This window comes from Schistocerca serialis, chromosome 1 (genome assembly GCF_023864345.2).
Source record: "Schistocerca serialis cubense isolate TAMUIC-IGC-003099 chromosome 1, iqSchSeri2.2, whole genome shotgun sequence".
Lineage (NCBI taxonomy): Eukaryota > Metazoa > Arthropoda > Insecta > Orthoptera > Acrididae > Schistocerca > Schistocerca serialis.
This window is the reverse complement of record NC_064638.1, coordinates 439,395,039-439,413,834: the sequence shown is the minus strand read 5'-3', so window position 1 is coordinate 439,413,834 and position 18,796 is coordinate 439,395,039. Positions and strand designations below refer to the sequence as shown.

Sequence of the window (18,796 nt, the reverse complement as noted above, 5' to 3'; positions counted from 1 at the left end):
ATTTTAATTTATTTCGTTAATAGTTTTTCGGATTACAGAGCCATGATCTGAACTTAATATCGTCGTCAAAGAGGACACAATACTGGGGAGCAACACGACATAAATGACATTTACTTTGTATTTGTACCTCAATCTTCATGTGTAATATCTTTTGCTGTGTTGCTCTTTCCAGTTGTCTGTTAGAAGTCCGATAATGGCCTTGTACGCCGAAACCCGGTAACGAAACAAATTAATACTGTAGAAAATATACAGTTTTGTGCTTTTCATTTAGAATTAGCCTGAATCATTCAGAGGATCTATGCATGTAAATCCAGAGTAGTGATCAATGAAAAATAATACTGTATCTTCCAAAGGATATGGTCCTACATAAAATTTATCTTAAAGATACCCTTCCCGTTCCTTCTCAAACAAATCACAACAGTGCAAAAAGACCTACTGCGGCAACTATAAATCAGAAGAACTATGTTAGTCCACCTTATGCTAAAGAGAGAGAGAGACAGACTTGAACATTTACAGCCGCGTAGGTGGAGGAATCATATCATGGAAGATGTCTCGCTGGGAACAATTTGTCGCTAAATGAATGACGTCACTTAGAATGGTTGCACTTGATCGGTCAAAACCGTCAAAGAACCTCATACACCTTGCTTCAGAGTTTTTAGTCTCTTCAATAGCGTTCTTCATGTCTAAACTCTTCTCACAAGGAAAAGAGTAAAAGTATGCTCTTCCCACCGCACTACGTGCTGGAATCCTCTTCTCTGTATTCAATCATTATTCAGGAGATCTGAAGAAATGAGCTCCACCATTAATGTTGTGCTTATACACGCAGGCCCCGTCGTAGTGTTTTCGTTGACATGAAAATTAAACTAGGCACTCGATTTCGTAGTAGTGGTCTTCTTGTAGCTGGAAATAACTATCCTCACTTACCTGCTATTTCTACTGGGAATTTCTCTTTTTCTTCCATGTTGTGGTCAGCAAATGAAATTTTCGCAATATCTCTGGAAGCAGTTGTATCAAAAGACATCTCTAGTAAATCAACAAATTTCGTCCGAGTTGTAAGCCTGCAGTCGCATAATACCTTTATTGTCAGAAAACTCATGAACGACAACATTGTCGAGGATTGTGTTAGCACCTCTAGAGGACAGAAATGTCGTCGACGATGACGAGCATCTATTCTGGTGAGGAAGAATGACAGTCTTCGGATATCTGAAATTTTCGATGGATTTATGTGGTAGGTAACTGTTTGTTTATGTATGTTTGTAACTCTCCATGTATACTGCGCACAGGCAATTGTGTGTGATGTTTAGCATGTGTGAAATTCTGCATAACTTACAGACAACAGAATCATGAAGAATCTCATTAATCAAAAACATAAAAAAATGGCATAATACACAGACAAAAACGCATTTGAAAATGGTAATCATTTCCAGAAATGCGTCGTGCGAAATATTAATAAAAGAAAATCGTTACTGATAGCTTAAAAGTTATTTATAAACAAACCCATTGTTTCACACTTGCAGGCTTTCACAAACCGTTTCTAACAGATCAGACCATTAAATCAGTGTTTACAAGTCCCAGTAAAGAGTGTTTCTCCATTTTCGACTATCATCATCAAATGTAATCTCCATCATGGGCACATCAAGGACGACTTGTATTGCTTTTCAAGATTGCGCCACCATTGTCACTGCAGCTGGCAGTTGTTTACGAACACGTGCATCACACGTGTTCCCCATTCAAGATCCAGTACCGTCTGCACAATTTTTACCCTAAAAGTTAAGGCCAATCTGTGTAAATGAAAGAAGTATCTTTTGACTCAATACCACATCAAAATCATTCAGTATTTTATGGCAGGGAGGACGCAGGCTGTTATCCTGGATGGAGAGTCACCGACAAATGCTGAAGTAGTTTCAGGTATCCCCCAGCGAAGTGTAATGGGAAAGGTTTTCGTCCTTAGAAAATACCGGTATCTATGACGAAGTGCTATCTGGAAAATACTCCAGAATATTTGGTTAGATATTAATAAGATTTCAAAATTGTGCAGATATTGTCAGACCTGTGCATTCTTCTCATCCAAATATCTGGGTGTAGCAATTTGTAGAATATGAAACGGAATGATCACATAGGCCCAGTACAACATAAAGCAGCTAGAAAACTTCGGTTGACTGGGAGAATTCCGGGAAAATAGAATCAGACTACAAAGTAGATTGTTTACAAAAAAAACTCGTGCAATCCATCCACTGTTGGGCTCATACTAAATAAGACTAACCGGGGATACTGATCCTATACTAAGAGGGGAAGCACGAATGCTCTCATGTTTGTTTGACTCACGAGAGATCGACACGAAAAACCTGAACTGGCAGTTGCTTGAAGACAAACGTCAACTATCCCGCGAAAGCGTACTTACAACGCTCCAAGCACCGTACCAAACGGGAACCTAGGCACATATACTACAGGCTTCGGCATATCGTTTCCTCACACGGGACGTGTTTCTCATCGTGAAGCACACCAACGGTGGCTTCCAGTGCAGTGTACACTCAGAAAAGAGCTGGTACGGCATACGGAACTTCGTCACCAACGTGATCTGCGAACGCAGCGCTCGCCATCTGCAGTTAGCGCTCGCGATCTGCAGTCGTCGGCTACACCGTTCACCATGAAACATGTTATGCATATTTACAGTTTTTTTCTTTTTTTTTTGGCGTTCGTCTGGAGTCATAAGCTCTGGCGTAATGTGTTTTAATTTTTCAAATACGCTCGTTTACAAACTCGAACGCTCTTATTCATATGCAGCACTGAATCGCTATAAAGACAGGGTTGATACGAAAGATATAGTACAATATCTGCAACATGCATGTATGTAGTTCTTGCAACGAAATTTTCGCCCACTCTCCTCGTATCGCTCTTTTCAGCTCACATGCGGCCTCAAATTGCCTTCCATGCGATAAACACGCCTTGCATTTATTCTCCAAAGGTTTTCCATCGGTTTCAGATCCGGGCTTCGAGCAAGCCAGGGCAAGAAAGCGATATCTTTTATCTTCAAACCACATTTTGGTTGTAACGCAATCATGCACAGGTGCACTATCTTTTAGAAACATTCGACTTTCGTACCATAGTATAGTCAATTCTGTCTCTAGCATCTCAGTGTACATGTTAGAGTTCATTCTAATCTTCCGCCAAGCAATGCGTGACTTATCTTTTAGTGCACAAGGGTTCCTAAATCATAACACTTCCACCACCAAAATTTCTGCTCATTCTTACCGGCTGCTCTGTCCTTAGATCACGCCGATAACATTGTAATCCATCCAGTCCATCTAAATCAAATTACTTATCGTTACTGAAGATCACTTTATCCCATTCTGAAGTTTCAGTGTGGCCTGTTCAGGTTTGGTTATTAGAGCAGATCTCTGCAGTCGTTTCTTGAATCCAAGTTGTTTGTCATTTGACAAAATTTGTCGTACACGTCGGCCAGTTACTGTCGACTGTAAATCAGCAACACATTGAGAAGAACAACGGTTTGTGACCCTTGCTTTGCGCAAAAATAAAAATTTTTGATGCCTCAGCTAATGTTCTACGTTGCCCATATTTTCCGCTCCGTCCATATCCTGCGCCCAATCTAACTAAATTATGAATCAATGTCTTTGAACGGTTCAACTTCTTGGCGATTTGAACGATTGGACAGTTCCATTTCCTTGAACGCATCCATTTTTGCTTTTTCATCTCATGATAAACTGTTTTCCGTGTGGCGCTGTCGCAATCGTAGTTTATGTACATAACAGGCATTATCACTAATGGTGTCTGTTTTCTACCTGCAGCAAAGGCATACACGCGCACTCTAATATCACACAGAGCCGACTGCATTTATAATGAGTTGCACTCTCTACAGCTGAAACATTGATGTCTTGTTATATACTGCACTACTGATGTCCAAAATACCATTTGACTGCATTCGTCGGTGTACTGGATCTCAAGCTACTCCATATGCACTGTGCGCAACTGCTCCTGTCCACAATGTTTACTTTCCTACAAATATCCATGCCTTTACCCTGATTTCCACTACGTCACTGAAGGACATACTTTCATCAAATTAATAAGAGAGCCCCAGAGTCATTTAGAAAATATGGAACTGAACATAAAATATTTGCAGAAAGCGAACCGGCGACATTCCAGTGCCCTGTCGGTGTCTATATATGTTACATTGAAGTTGACGGTTGTCATATCAATTTCTGTCTTTGGTCTTACTATACCCAAAAGTGCTTTAACTGCCGATTTTTGATGTTGTTGTTATGGCCTTCAGTCCAAACAGTTGTTTGTAGCAACTATCCGTGTCACTACTCTACGCTGTACAAGCCACTTCACCTCCAAATAAGTATTGCAAACTACATCTTTTTGATCCTGCTTACTGCATTCATCTCTTGTTCTTCCTCCATGATTTTTACTCCCAACACTCCCCTCCAGTACGAAATAGTTAATCCTTTGTTGTCTTAGAATGTGTCAACCAATCCCTTCTTTTAGTCAATTTGGGCCACAAATTTCTTTTCTCCTCAATTCTGTTCATTACCTCCTCATTAGTTATATGATCTACCCATCTAATCTTCAGCATTCTTCTGTAGTACCACATTTGAAAAGCTTCTATTCTCTTCTTGTCTGAACTGTTTACCGTCAACGTTTCAGTTCCATGCAAGACTACGCTCCATATCAATACTTTGAGAAACGACTTCCTAACACTTAAATCTATGTTCAATGTTAACAAATTTCCCTTCTTCAGAGACTTTTTGTTGCCGTTGCAACTCTAAATTGTATATCTTCTCTACTTTGTCCATCGTCGGTCATTTTACTACCCAATTAACAAAAGTCACCAGCTACTTTTAGTGTCTCGTTCCAAATCTAATTTCTTCATCACCGCCTGATTTAAGTCGACTACATTCCATTGCTCTTGTTCTGCTTTTGTTGAGATTCATCTTATATTCTCTTTTGAATACAGTGCCCATTCCGCTCAGCTGCTCTTCCAAGTCCTTTGCTGACTGCGACAGAAATACAATGTCATTACCTGACCTTTAACTATAACAATCAGTTCTGATACAAGTTCGTAGCACGCAAGTTATAATACAAAAAGCACGAATTACTAATACCCTTTAACCTTTGATACGATGTTTCGGTCAGTTTATTATAACAAATAGAAATAAAAACGACACTTTTTCGAAACATCCTCAACGTTTGTGCTTTGAAACAGAATATATTTTTAATGCGCACACTATTAATATAGTAACCGTAGAGTACCTGCTTCAACTGCAAAATACGTAATCTGTTATGGCGTCTCCCGAGTACCGCCTGTGACGTAAAAAACGATCTTACATGAGATACGTCACGTTCTTCTCCAGAAGCAAATTTATGACTTATCTGAGTCCGTCTTTCTCGCTTGAGAAGCTCCGCAACATGAAACTCCACGTTTTGACGTAACAAAACTCACACAGCTCCACGTCCACGATCGGTTTCCTGTCCTCCTGTCCTGTGTGTGTGTGTGTGTGTGTGTGTGTGTGTGTGTGTGTGTGTGGAGGGAGGGGGGGGGGTGGAGTGCACGGATCGAGTGAAGAGAAGATTAGACTAATTACAGCACGCTCGAGGGCATTTAAGCAGTTATTCCTCCTGCGCTTCATACGCGAATAGAACGTGATTATCTGAATACGTTGTACAATGCGAAGTGCCTCTGTCATGGCTTATACAGTGGTATGCAGAGTACGGATGCAGGTAAAGCTGTGGGAAAAAAAGGACAGCGTTGGAGCTCTGAGCAGTTCTCTCACGGGACGTCACAAGCAGAACATAGGTGCAGCCATATTGTATAGCGTCAAACACGGTATTTGGTGGATTTTCTTTCTCATGGATTAGGCGGTATGATTCAAGCTGTTTCAAAGCATCAGAAAATTGATCTCTCGAATAAGCGTGGTTTTAGCTACGATTTGTGTTAATATAATGACAGGAAACCATACACTGAAGATCCAAGGAAATTGGTACACCTGCCTAATATCGTATAGGGCCCCCCAAGCACGCAGAAATGTCGCAACACGACGTGGCATGGACTCGACTAACGTCTGAAGTAGTGCTGGAAGGAACTGACGCCATGAATCCTGCAGGGCTGACCATAAATCCGTATGAGTACGAGGGGGTGAAGATCTCTTCTGAACAGCACGTTGCAAGGCATCCCAGATAAGTTGAATAATTTCATCTCTGGGGAGTGGCCAGCGGAAGTGTTTACTCAGACGAGTGTTCCTGGAGCCACTCTGTAGCAATTCTGGACGTTATGAGGTGTCGCATTGTCCTGCATTGCTCAACTCCGTCAGAATGTACAATGGACATGAATAGATGCAGGTGATCCGACATGATGCTTACGTACGTCTCAGATGTCAGAGTCGTATCTAGACGTATCAGGGGTCCCATATCACTCCAACTGCACACGCCCCACACCATTACAGAGCTTTCACCAGCTAGAACAGTCCCCTGCTGACATGCAAAGTCCATGGATTCATGAGGTTGTCTCCATACCCGTACACGTCCATCCGCTCGATGCAATTTGAAACAGACGTTTCCGATCAGGCAAGATGTTTCCAGTAAACCGGCCAGTGTGGCCGTGCGATTCCAGGCGCTACAGTTTGGAACCGCGTGACCGCTACGGTCGCAGGTTCGAATCCTGCCTCGGGCATGGATGTGTGTGATGTCCTTGGGTTAGTTAGGTTTAAGTTGTTCTAAGTTCTAGGGGACTGATAACCTCAGAAGTTAAGTCCCATAGTGCTCAGAGCCATTTGAGCCATTTGTTTCCAGTAATCAACAGCCCAGTTCCGGTGTTGACGGGTCCAGGCGAGGCGTGAAGCATTGTGTCGTGCAGTTACCACGGGTACACAAGTGGGCCTTCGGCTCCCGAAGCCCATATCGATGATGTTTCGTTGCATGGTTCACACGCTGACACTTGTTGATGGACCAGAATTGAAATCTGCAGCAATTTGCGGAAGGGTTGCATTTCTGTCACGCTGAACGATTCTCTTCAGTCGTCGTTGGTCCCGTTCTTGCAGGATTTTTTTCCAGCCGCGGGTATGTCAGAGATTTGATGTTTTACCAGATGCCTGATATTCACGGTACACTCTTGAAATGGTCTTGCGGGAAAATCCCCACTTTATCGCTAACTTGGAGTTGCTATGTCCCATCGCTCGTGCGCCGACTATAACACCACGTTGAAACTCACTTAAGTCTTGATAACCTACCATTGGTAGCAGCAGTAACCGATCTAACAACTGTGTCAAACACTTGTTGACTTATAAAGGCGTTGCCGACCGCAGCGTCGTATTCTGCCTGTTTACATATCTCATTTGAATACCCATTCCTATACCAGTTTCTATGGTGCTTCAGTGTATATCGGTCGGTAACGGCTTCCTGTAGTTGATATTTTTAGTGTTGTAACTTGTGCGCTCCGAAAGTATACCGTTTCGTCACTATGGCGCAATATGACCTATCAAAAGCGTGTGTTTTTGGTATAATATGCACATTATATATCAGATAATGACAATTTAGGTAGAGCCTATACACAGTATACCTATACCACATACGGAGACCTGTTTGTAACGCCAATGCTGTAGCGCCATCGATAGCGTCGTGAGCTCTTCAGTTGTTCATTGAAAGGTAGCAGGTACGCGTAGCTCTCCTTCCAAAATCTTTTTCATCCCTTGCTTTCTAAAAGATTCTGGTTCGTTCTTACTAATTTAATATAACTATTATCTTAAAAGTCGATGTTAATTATTATAAATAAAGTATTTGCTGCAATTTCTTAATGTGTCCTCAGTGGCCAGAGATCTATGAATGTGACTGGCAATCTATGTCTGAAAATAAACACACGTTATACATTGAAAGGTGTTGCTACTTTGAAACTTTCTATAAAATATAGATACACCTATATCTAGATTAATCTACTGGGCCGTCCGCTGTCGCCGAGCGGTTCTAGACGCTTCAGTCCGGAGCCGCGCTGCTGCGAAGGTCGCCCGTTCGAATCCTGCCTTGGGCATGGATGTGTGTGATGTCCTTAGGTTAGTTAGGCTTACCTAGTTCTAAGTGCACTGATGACCTCAAATGTTAAGTCCCATAGTGCTTCAAGTCATTCGAACCATTATTATCGACTGACTCATGTTTATATCTTGCTAGTAAACATCTTTTTCAGTGATGGTGGGCAACTTCGAAACAATCTCTTTCACATTCGAATGAAATTACGAAACAAATCTCGACCTTAAAATCTATGCGCTACAGTACGTTATTTCATAGTGAAACAACGGTCTTGGTTTCAACACAGTATTTTTATTCTACTTACATTTCAATGCCGCGCTTCACCTTATACAAAGCATCTTCAGATTAGCCTAGAAGATGCCAGCATAAGACTAAACGCGCCATCGGAGGATAAATAAAATAAATAATTCAGTTTTGCAACCAAGGCTGTTTGTTCTTTCATATTGTTACCGCTGGTCGTTGTAATACACCGCCACGGATTGGAAAAACGTTGTTTTATTTCAGATTGTTGGTAGTGAATATAACATAGAGAATATGTATATTGTGCATGCGCAAACTGATATTAGACTTTACACCTTTACCATAAACAACTTTAAATTGAAAATGAGATGGGGATTCAGTTGAGTTTGCGAATAACTTCTACTAGTATGTATCCCAGCTCGTTCTAGGGGATTATGTAATGTTCGTCTACCAGGAGATCGCAGTTCGAGCCATCGACGAGTCCGAAATCTCCTTCGCGTTTTTCTCCGCTCTTCCGAAACTGTGTAGTTTGCGAGCCAAATAAAGGCGAAAGCTGCCGCCGGAGAGCGTTGAGAGCACAAAATATCGTTAGGTCGGATGCCTCGTCACGTCTAGGTCAGCGTTAACTGGCTCGTCCCGTGTGAGGAACGAGCTCTGATAACGTTACTTTGGCCGACCCCTGTACGATGACGAGGCGACGAACTGTCGGAGGGACGTGGCCGCACTGTGCGGGCAGGTTTTCGCGAGCGCGAGAGGACCAGGGGCAAGCGCAGGCGGAGGCAGGCAACTCTTTGCGCACGGCGGCGAGGTGCAGGTAGCAGGCTGAACCCGGACCAGCCGCTCGCGGTACAGTCCGTGCACAGCAGAGCACCTTCTCATCCGCCAGCTCCGCTCTGCTCCGTCCGGCGCGACTTCGTCGTGGGTGGAAAAAATCTTGACAGCACAAAAACACGGGAAACTGCTAGACAGCTGGAAATGCGAGAGCATTTAAAAGAAACTTATTCGGTTCGGGACAGTTCAAAGCACATGCTGCCGCTAGTAAATTACACCGATCTAGCGCGCCTTCGATTTCCGCTGGAAGTTACTGCCGAAGACAATTACCGTACCGTTCTCGACGACAGCCTGTTGCTTAATTCATCTCTTACGAAACCGATCACTGCCTTCGCCGTTACAACGCGCGTTACACAACACAGCCTCTTGACTAAGCATGGTTACATGAATTTTGAAGCATTACCGATTGATTACCTCCGCATGAAATTTTTCGTAGCCTCGTACGAAATAAAAACACACGTCAGGCAGAATGCTGTGTCTTCTCTGTCCAAAATGAGCTCCTGATTTGGAAAACTCCGCTGCGCAGTTACGCAGTGACCATTACGTGACAACGTCCTCAAACTCAATGCAATCGCGCACCTTTGAAGTGAACATCATCATGTATGCATAAAACTAATGTGCGTTCGAGAGGAGTCTTTCTAATATCCGCCCATCCCCCCAGAAACATATATTTCGTGATTTCCCTAAATCATTTCAAGTGATTGCCAGATGGCTCCTCTGAAAACGCCACAGCTCAGTGTCTTTCCAACACTTGTGCAGTTTTACTAGTGTTCAGTCTTAAATGAGGTCGATGTCGACAGGATTTTGTTCGTTTTAAAATTACTGCAGTATTAGTAACAGACATTCAATATTGGCTCAGAGAACATGTCACAACAGTTCCTCACTCGGTGCGTGCAAACGTTTTGAAATTTATGAACTCTCTAATAGTGGAAGAACGGGGCGGGCTATAGATAGTGGTACAGCCCTTATTACACGCGGTAATAGTATGCAAATCCATGCAAGAGAGAAGCAATGTACTGTCATCATCAGTAACGCAATAACGATGTATTATAGGTATATCATCTTCATACAGCGCTCTCCTCACGTGTTTTCTGTGCTGATCGATCAGTTTCGGTGCCTACTTAATGAGATCGTTTTATGCAGCACATTAGTTTAGCGCATGGAGTTGAATCACATGGTAATGTTACAAGAGCACACAAACTTCCAACATACTGAAGTAATTGCAGGGCAGCAACTTGTGCTAATCAATATAAGAGAAAAACAGCCAAAGAAGCAAATTTCACTTTCGTTTACTTTGTGACTATTTTCGGGTCGGGAACCACTTTCAGATCATCTATATAGTCAAAACGATATTCCCCAAAATACAATAACCACGTCAAGATAATAAACGGATATCTATAATAAATTGAACAGGGTTATCTGTGTGCTCTGAAATTGTTCATTTGCAGTTTGTTAAACGTATATGTTTGTTATCCTGACATATGGCTCTGAGCACTATGGGACTCAACATCTTAGGTCATAAGTCCCCTAGAACTTAGAACTACTTAAACCTAACTAACCTAAGGACATCACACACACCCATGCCCGAGGCAGGATTCGAACCTGCGACCGTAGCAGTCCCGCGGTTCCGGACTGCAGCGCCAGAACCGCAAGGCCACCGCGGTCGGCTATCCTGACATAGTTCTTATATTTGGAAAATACCATTTTGACTATCTGGATGATTTGAAAGTGGATCCCCACCCGAAACTAGTTTATCAAGTAAACGAAAGTGAAATTTGCAACTTTGACTGTGCTTCCGATGTACTTATTATGTTCATTTTTGACACTTTTGGTTTGCTAATCGGAGCTGGTGGTTGCATTCTACTTAACCTACGCGGAAGCGATTAAAACGCGATTATACAATATTTAAACCGAGCGAGGTGGCGCAGTGGTTAGCACATTGGACTCGCATTCGGGAGGACGACGGTTCAATTCCGTCTCCAGCCATCCTGATTTAGGTTTTCCGTGATTTCCCTAAATCGTTTCAGGCAAATGCCGGGATGGTTCCTTTGAAAGGGCACGGCCGATTTCCTTCCCAATCCTTCCCTAACCTGAGCTTGCGCTCCGTCTCTAATGACCTCGTTGTAGACGTGACGTTAAACACTAACCACCACCAACCACCACCTACAATATTTAGCCTGCGACCTTTGATTGAAACGCAATCGTACAGTATTTAACCTGCGTCTCCGGATTTAGTAAATAACTGATGAAAGGCCGGGTGACGCAGGTATCAAACGCCACAAGTTTAAGATTAGTGAAACCTTGACAAGAAAGTATATGTTTATCTGAGTTTAAGATTGGTGCACCCTTGACCAGAAAGTACATGTTCATCTGATCTTTCCTTTCAGAATGGTCCAAACTAACACCGCTTTACGTACGGCCGCTTTCTCCTTCAACATCATCTAATCGCAAAGGAACAGAAAAGGAAAACCTTACATACCAACTCCGACAACACTTCGATGCTTTTCTGTCTGTATGTTATTGGCAGATGCCTAGTGACCGAACAATTTATGACGGACTCGTTAACTTCTGAGATTTAGCGTCGTCCCTAGGAGTTTGTCGAACGGTACAGTGGCTGACCGACGACACAGGTGCTACATCTCTCTTCGTAGGATGGTCAGTCTTCCTCGCCATCCGAGAAGCTGACCATGACAGCAGCACGGCAGCAGCACATGAAGGGCTTCAACCATGCCCTGCTGACCTGCACCAAGTCCCTTGCCCGCGGCTCAAGGCGCTGCTGCTTCCCCGCTTCGTCGCGCTTACAAATGGCAGTATGACCGGAACAATGGGAAGCGAGAGGACGCTTCGTGCTTGCGTGAGGAAGCAGTTGCGCAGTTTGTGCCGGGCGGCGACTGTCTGGCGGCGGAACGTGGGACAGGTAACGCAACAAAAAGCTCGCGGCACACTGCCCGTCGGCCCAGCGGATGTGGCTGCCGCATAAAGCGCCGCCTTCCAATTCCTGCAGTTCCCCCCCCTCCTCCCCCCCCCTTCCTTGCATCGGCGTCTCGCCTCCCCACAGTAACCCATCTCGCATCCCCACGGTAACCCAGCTGTTGGTTTCCAAGGGTTATGCCTTCCTGCTTTTAGACCTTCGGTATGAAGTTTCGCTTTCTGACCACAAGGCGCCACATACGATGAGCCGCTCCCAAACACATTTCTCGGACTTGGTAGTGTGTGGAGAAACGTATCTCCGACGAAATGAACACAAAAAGGAAAATATGAGATTAGTCGCACTCCCCGACAGTGTTGGACGAAAAGTACTGCCCTGGAAGTAAAGTGTTTCGAGTCAGGGAAACAGGAGACATCGAGTGCATACAAAGAAAGGCTGCGAATGGCCACAGGGTTGCTTGAATTCCACAGTGTGTAACAGAAACTTTGAAAAGCTTAGCTTGTAGACACGTGAAGAAAGATGCCATACATACCGCGGAGAACTTGCTTACAAAACTCCAGGAATGGTCTTTCAAGGCAATTCCAGACGCTTTCGTCGCGTATAGGACGTGCACATATAAGCACCTAGCACAGAGGAGTACAAGCAGTCATTCTTCCCATGCTCCATCCATGAATGGAACAGGAAGAAATCGAAATATGTCCCGGCCACTGTGACCGAGCGGTTCTAGGCGCTTCAGTCCGGAACCGCGCTGCTGCTACGGTCGCAGGTTCGAATCCTGCCTCGGGCATGAATGTGCGTGATGTTCTTAGGTTTAAGTAGTTCTAAGTCTAGGGGACTGATGACCTCAGATGTTAAGTCCCGCCGGCAGGTGTGGCCGAGCGGTTCTCGGCGCTTCATTCTAGAACTGCGCGACCGCTACGGACGCAGGTTCGAATCCTGCCTCGGGCATGGATGTGTGTGATGTCCTTAGGTTAGTTAGTTTTAAGTAGTTCTAAGTTCTAGGGGCCTGATGAACTCAGATTTTAAGTCCCATAGTGCTCAGAGCCATTTGAACCATTCGGAACATGTGGTACAATAAAAAGTACCCTCAGCCGCGCACTTCGTAGAAATTCACAAAGTATAGCTGTGGATGTAGATGTAAACGAAGCCATAGGTGTAGACTACGGCGAGTTCACAGAGAGTGCAGTTGCTTACTGTCGTTTCGGGAATTACGGAAAACCTATTTTGGGTAGCGCAAGAGATTTCAAATCAGTCTCGGTGTATTATCAGTCAATCAGTCATTCATTCTGCTGGTACGTTACTTCGAACTTATGAAACTGTTTCAACTATTTAAGTAATGTACGCAGAAGCTGTGCACAGACTTAAAAATGTCTTCACAAAACAAAACTTTCGCCTGGAGCACGCACTACGTGATTAACCGGTTCCTTATGAAAGTTCTACTATTTTCGTAAGAAGAGCAAGTCTGCTTCATGGATAACCTTGAGAATGGTATATCGTCTGTAAAACTACGTATGCCTACCGATTACCCCCTTTGATTGTCTATATAGTATTAGTTTCAATAGGCATAAAAATACGATGCACCATTCATAAGTCTGCAGCGGTTGCAAAACGAAATGTTCCGAGAGTTAAGGTACATTCGTAATATGCTGGACACGAAATCTAGGGGACCGTGGTACGAAACTCTGTGTTGTCATACCCGTGAATATCTTCTGTGGATCAAAATTAATGTGCTCATAGTACATTAAACAAGACCGTACATTCCTTCTCTCATTCTTCGTTAACACTAAATTGATGTTCCAGATCTAATTATCGTTATAAAACTACACCTTTATAAATAAAGAAAACAAACTCGCTGTCGTGTACGTGGTCCACTGTATATACAATTATCAACTCTCCGGATGACAGCGGTAGTTAGATTGAGAATTACAAAACCGGCTACCCAAATGAAAGTGTAAACGTATGCGATTAGTAAAATAAGTAATGGAATCACCAATAGGAAGATTGACGCTGCAGACTATGTCTTTTACATGGAACTGTGCTACTGAGATTAATGCGCGTTTACCTTCCTTCGGCATGTGAACCAGCTCAGTTATCAAGTCATTCGGGGAGAAGAGCTACAGTTTAATTTGCAATTTCGATCACGGCAGAAATTTTTCACGCACACACTGTCATGGCTGAAAGTCACGTTAACTGCATGAAAATGAGTGCTGTAACCTACTGGGAATCGAACTCCAAACACTTGTAACTGAAGTCTCACTGTGTCACATCTCACTGTGTCGCCCCTACAGCGTGCACATCACTCATGAAAGCCACGAGCGTTTTTTGTTTCTGTTCTCCTCAGGTATTATATTGCCACTGTGAAAACTACGCCCGTCTTCTCGTAGATGATTTAGTCTCATTTCCCCCAGAGACGAGAGTCGGAAGTCCTCGCTGAGCGCTAGCTAGGTGGCTTGTCTCCCTAGCAATCCGTGTTTTCCTGCTTCGCATCTTCGCCTCCCACTACGTGCCTTGTCGCGATCTCCTTCGTCTGTTTATTTTTGTACCTTGCAAAGTCGCTGCTTACAGCCTGAGGGCAGCAGAACGCATGTAGTAACATAAAATTAAAGTTCTTCTGCTTGCACCATTGATCTAAAACAGAGGACAGTGTTTGTACGGAAACACTAATCATGTTATACATAAATCACACGTAAATGAAACGACCTGAGTCATCAGCATCGCATTCTGGGGACTAGCCTTTGTCATTAGATAGGGACACAATGCCGGTGCACGGGTATTACGTTTTTCTTACGCTTCTGTCTTCGTACTAGACATTAGATGCAGGTACAGAGGTACGAAGAAATAGGAAGGCGTGATTTGCACATATCACCACCCCTAACTCCCCACAATCTCGATGCGGTACACGCGCACTTCATCGTAACAACAATGGCGTGTCTTTGATAGCAGGGGAAGCAGCAAGTATTTTATAGCCTTTCTGCACCAAGGTCGTGCGACGCGCATACAGTACGACAAAAAAGAGGTACGTCAGAGTTGTACCGGCAGCTCCTGAGGGAGCAGCGCGTCCGGCACCTACCATATCGTGAACGTCTTTGGCGTCGGCGGCGCTCCAGCTGGCATCCACGGCGTGCCACTGCACGGGCGGGTTCACCCAGGTGTCCATGGCTTCCATGGCGCGCTCATCGCATGCCGGTGGCCACCGTCCCGCGCACACACTAAGTGCAGACTGGGCGCTTCCACCGCCGCCGCCGTAGACACCGGCGGCCTTCGCGGACCACGTGGTAGCCGCGCCGCGCCGCGCCGCCCCGGGTCGCTTCTCGGCCGCAGTGCGCATGCGCCACAGACGCCGACTCTCCATTTCACTTTGAAGTGCCGCGCAACATCACACAGGTACGTAGCGTAGTTGGTGCGCTCTCGACGTTAGGAGCGGGAAGAGACGCCTGGAGGTCCGCTCCGTACTCGTTATACACTCTCCGCTGTCCGGCACACGCACACTGTCTTCTCAATATACTAATGATTAAAAAATTCAACACTCCAATAACTCTGATACACTACTGGCCATTAAAATTGCTACACTACGAAGATGACGTGCTACAGACGCGAAATTTAACCGACAGGAACAAGATGCTGTGATTTGCAAATGATTAGCTATTCAGAGCATTCACACAAGGTTGGCGCCGGTGGCGACACCTACAACGTGCTGACATGAGGAAAGTTTCCAACCGATTTCTCATACACAAACAGCAGTTGACCGGCGTTGCCTGGTGAAACGTTGTTGTGATTCCTCGTGTAAGGAGGAGAAATGCGTACCATTACGTTCCAGACTTTGATAAAGGTCGGATTGTAGCCTATCGCGATTGCGGTTTATCGTATCGCGACATTTTTTCTGCTCTCGTTGGTCGAGATCCAATGACTGTTAGCAGAATATGGAATCGGTGGGTTCAGGAGGGTAATACGGAACGACGTGCTGGATCCCAAAGGCCTCGCATCACTAGCAGTCGACATGACAGGCATCTTATCTGCACGGCTGTAACGGATCGTGCAGCCACGTCTCGATCCCTGAGTCAGCAGATGGGGACGTTTGCAAGACAACAACCATCTGCACGAACAGTTCGACGACGTTTGCAGCAGCATGGACTATCAGGTCGGAGACCGTGACTGCGGTTACCTTGACGCTGCATCACAGACAGGAGCGCCTGCGATGGTGTACTCAACGACGAACCTGGGTGCACGAACGGCAAAATGTCATTTTTTCGGATAAATCCAGGTTCTGTTTACAGCATCATGATGGTCGCATCCGTGTTTGGCGACGTCGCGGTGAACGCACATTAGAAGCGTGTATTCGTCATCGCCACACTGGCGTATCACCCGGCGTGTGATGGCATGGGGTGCCATTGGTTACACGTCTCGGTCACCTCTTGTTCTCATTGATGGCACTTTGAACAGGGGACGTTACATTTCAGCTGTGTTACGACCCGTGGCTCTACCCTACATTCGATCCTTGCGAAACCCTACATTTCAGCAGGATAATGCACGACCGCATGTTGCAGGTCCTGTACGGGCCTTTCTGGATACAGAAAATCTTCGACTGCTGCCCCGGCCAGCACATTCTCCAGATCTCTCACCAATTGAAAACGTCTGGTCAATGGTGGCCGAGCAACTGGCTTGTCACAATACGCCAGTCACTACTCTTGATGAACTGTGGTATGTTGAAGCTGCATGGGCAGCTGTACCCGTACACGCCATCCAAGCTCTGTTTGACTCAATGCCCAGGCGTGTCAAGGCCGTTATTGCGGCCAGAGGTGGTTGTTCTGGGTACTGATTTCTCAGGATCTATGCACCCAAATTGCGTGAAAATATAATCACATGTCGGTTCTAGTGTAATATATTTGTCCAAGGAATAACCGTTTATCATCTGCATTTCTTCTTGGTGTAGCAGTTTTAATGGCCAGTAGTGTATTTGGGTCCAGTACGATTAAGATTGTAACGCAGCTGCGATGACCACTCCGTTGCATTACAATATCATCATGCAAATGTCGTATTTAGGGTGTACCATAAGTCCACCGACAGAATTGCCCCACCATGTATTTTCACAACAGTGAAAAAGGCTGTGGATGCAATCGCGTGAGGATCTGTCTTGTCGTACGCGCCTGTGTACACAAGCAAAAGTCCTGTCTCGTGGTACAATTTAACAAAGCACCTTTGTGCCATTGTTCCATTGGATTCAGTCCATCCATAGACAATGTGCAGTGCATCCATACACAATGTGCATAACGGCTAGCCGGCCGGTGTGGCCGTGCGGTTCTAGGCGCTTCAGTTTGGAACCGCGTGACCGCTACGGTCGCAGGTTCGAATCCTGCCTCGGGCATGGATGTGTGTGATGTCCTTGGGTTAGTTAGGATTAAGTAGTTCTAAGTTCTAGGGGACTGATGACCTCAGAAGTTAAGTCCCATAGTGCTCAGAGCCATTTTTGCATAACGGCCAACTCTTCACCAGTAAATCTATCCATACTGCTCACTGTGAACGTACGACTAACAATACCGACAAAATTAACCCAAGACAGAAAACAGCGGTACTGAAAGAGGGCGAACTGTACAGTGGGCATTACTATTAACAACGGCAGGTATCATGAGTGAATGGAACAAGTCTGGTTCCAAACACGCAGCACATACCGTCTACCAGATATCATCAGTGCAGGAAAGGTACAAAGATAAGTGCAGGTAAGAAATCACACGTAACGCAATTACTATGTAACGAGCCGATGGAAAAATTGGAAATTTGTGGTAAGTTCCTATGGGACCAAACTGCTGAGGTCATCAGTCCCTAGGTTTCTACACTACGTAATCTAACTTAAACTAACTTATGCTAAGGACAACACAGACAGCCATGCCCGAGGGGGGAAGTCGAACCTCCGACGGGCGGCGCACTAGACCGAGCCGCTACCCCGCGCGGCGAGACACTGGAGACCACTAGCCCGTTATACTAATAGGGTCAGGAAATGGCGCTGAATACCCTCTGAAACAGAGTCGTTGGAATTCGCGTTCACCAAGTATTATACAGGGTGTTTAAAAAAGAATGACCTGATTTATGGACGGTAATAATCACGAAAGTTGGTATGTTGCGACAAGGAAATGTGTGTTGTTTGAATGAGCGTGGTCTAGAGTTAAAGAAAACCGCCGTTAGATATCAGTCAATGCGTCTTCTCAGTTTGCAGTCAGTCACAAATAAGATGGCGTCAGCTCAACAGAAGGCGTTTTGTGTGCTGCAGTTTGCAAAGAGTGAGTCAGTGATTAGGTCCGGCGTGCTTTTCGTGGGCGTTTTGGCTATTATCCGCCTGCAGCAAAAACATTCGTCATTGTTATCGCCAGTCCGAAGAGACAACACGCTTGTGCAAAGGTAAGACCGAGCGATGTGGCGCAGTGGTTAGCACTCTGGACTCACGATTCGGGAGAACGACGGTTGAAACCAGCGTCCGGCCACCCTGATTTAGGTTTTCCGTGATTTCCCTAAAACGCTTGAGGCAAATACCGGGATGGTTTCTTGGAAAGGGCACAACTAGTGCGAGCTCTTCTGGATGGTGGTAAAAGGAAACGGGTTGACTTCAGCAGTGCTCTGCTAGAGGACATGGACGACGATACATTGCCACCACGGTTAATTTTGACATTTCATGTTATTGGTAAAGTAAATCGACATAACGTGAGTAATGGGGACCGCAGAACCCTCATGACATTATTGAGCACGAAAGAGACTCACCTAAAGTGTGCAGAA

General features: G+C 45.0%; 1 protein-coding gene across 2 annotated transcripts in view; it reads right to left on the bottom strand.

Moving 5' to 3' along the window:
* Positions 1–18,796, bottom strand: part of LOC126472713 (steroid hormone receptor ERR1) — a 489,204-nt gene that overhangs the window by 335,022 nt on the left and 135,386 nt on the right. Inside the window, exon 1 of one of the 2 annotated variants that reach the window (XM_050099953.1) lies at positions 15,105–15,242. The exons of the other annotated variant lie outside the window; for it this stretch is intronic. Within the exon in view, the coding sequence (XP_049955910.1) occupies positions 15,105–15,200 (96 nt within the window). The 5' untranslated portion in view covers positions 15,201–15,242. Of the gene's footprint in view, positions 1–15,104; positions 15,243–18,796 lie in introns of those variants that run through there. 2 annotated transcript variants of the gene reach the window in all.